Source organism: Chenopodium album, chromosome 23 (genome assembly GCF_948465745.1).
Source record: "Chenopodium album chromosome 23, dcCheAlbu1.1, whole genome shotgun sequence".
Classification (NCBI taxonomy): domain Eukaryota; kingdom Viridiplantae; phylum Streptophyta; class Magnoliopsida; order Caryophyllales; family Amaranthaceae; genus Chenopodium; species Chenopodium album.
In genome coordinates this window covers 18,582,274-18,583,873 of record NC_137856.1, presented here as the reverse complement: position 1 = coordinate 18,583,873, position 1,600 = coordinate 18,582,274, and the positions used below count along the sequence as shown (strand labels likewise).

The 1,600-nt window shown below is 39.3% G+C and overlaps 1 protein-coding gene across 1 annotated transcript; it reads right to left on the bottom strand.

Annotated features, from left to right (window-relative positions):
* Window positions 1–391: 391 nt before the first annotated feature.
* Window positions 392–955, bottom strand: LOC145607091 (uncharacterized). Its single transcript, XM_081662857.1, has one exon. The coding sequence runs from the start codon at window positions 953–955 to the stop codon at window positions 392–394; it is 564 nt and encodes a 187-aa protein (XP_081518983.1).
* Between the last annotated feature and the right edge of the window lie 645 nt (window positions 956–1,600).

Genomic DNA, 1,600 nt, shown 5'->3' with positions numbered 1-1,600 from the left:
TTAAAACCTTATAACTTTCTTTGTTTTTGTTATTTATATGCTTCGAAAATTTTAAATACATATATTTGATATAATTCAAGAATTTATAAGTTTATTTGAAAGAGCATGTAGAAAATGGAAAGGCTTCTTACTATTTTGCTCGAATTTGCTTGATTTTGGTTCTACGAGACCTTAAAACTTTATAACTTGCTTTGTTTTTGTGACTTCTTTTGTTACGCAGTTATAAATACATATATTTGACATGAATCAAGCCTTTTCAAGTTCATTAGAAAGAGCATGTTGAAAATGGGTACGTTTTTTCCTATTTTGCCAGAATTTGCTTGATTTTGGTTCTACAACACCTTAAAACCTTATATTTTTTTTTTGGACAGAAACCATCGCTTAGCCTTTATTAAATCATCAAAAGTTCAGCATCATTACAAATAACCTCATGGAGCTCCGGAGGATATTCCTCAAGCCACACTCGGTACTCATTAAAACTAGTACTTAACAAAGCTAAGTTATGAGCAGCGCCATTCCCTAATCTCTTGACAAAAGAGAAAGCACAAGAAAGACACTCCCTAGACATACACAAAATATCCTTCACGACATTCCCAAAAGCATTAGGAGGTGTGATTCCTTTCTTGATATGATGGAATAACTTAATGTTATCCGTTTCGAGCACCAACTTTCTGAATCCAGCGTCAAGAGCTACTCTCATACTTTGCCTCATTGCAATGGCTTCACCAACATAAACCTCGAAGCTTCCCCTTAGTGTTGAGCAATACGCAACGAGGACCTCCCCAACATTGTCTCTGAGGATACCTCCCACACCAAGGCTTTGATGCTGCTTGAAGCATGCATCCGAGTTCAACTTCAAAAGTCCCTCTGCCGGTGCTTTCCAGACCGAACCCAACTGCTGCACAGGGGCAGCAGCATTCCCCATCTCCCTTGCTAGTTCAAATTCACCAACCATACCATTTTCTTTGTGGAGTATATCACACTCCAACTTGCATTTCCTCTCAAATACCCATGAGTTTCTCTTCAGCCATACTCCCCACGCCAAACTCTAGAAATTATCCCACCACCTAGCATCTTTAATTTTCTCAAACATCAATGAAACCCACCCACGGAGACTGCTTGCTTCTTCACACCCAGGGTCAAGCCTTAAAACAAAATGCTGCCAAATATTCTTCACAGATGAGCAATGTAGCAGCATATGAATGGTAGACCCCTCTCATTCACCACACATCGGGTACAAGGGATCAACCTCCATCCCTCGAGCAATTAAGCGCATTCTAACCGGCAAGGCTTCCTTCATACATCTCCACGCAAAGAATTTAATCTTTGGGGGAAGATTCATTTGCCATATGTTTCTCTATTTGAAAGGTAAAATCTCCGCCGAAGTGGACGCCCTGTTTAAAATATCATCTTCAATTAGAAGATTATAAGCACTTTTCACAGTGTCAAAATATTCCTTATCAAGATCTTGATACCGTTAAGTAGCATCTCTATAGGCATGGTTTTTTGCCTAACTATTTCCAATGGGTTTTTCATGGTGAACTGCACTTCCAAAGAGAATCCCAAAGTAGCAGCTCCATATCCACCGAGGTTGCATTGA

Bases quoted from the DNA above. Each gene is read 5' to 3' on its own strand.
- LOC145607091 (XM_081662857.1), bottom strand. From the start codon at position 955: ATGGTTGGTGAATTTGAACTAGCAAGGGAGATGGGGAATGCTGCTGCC.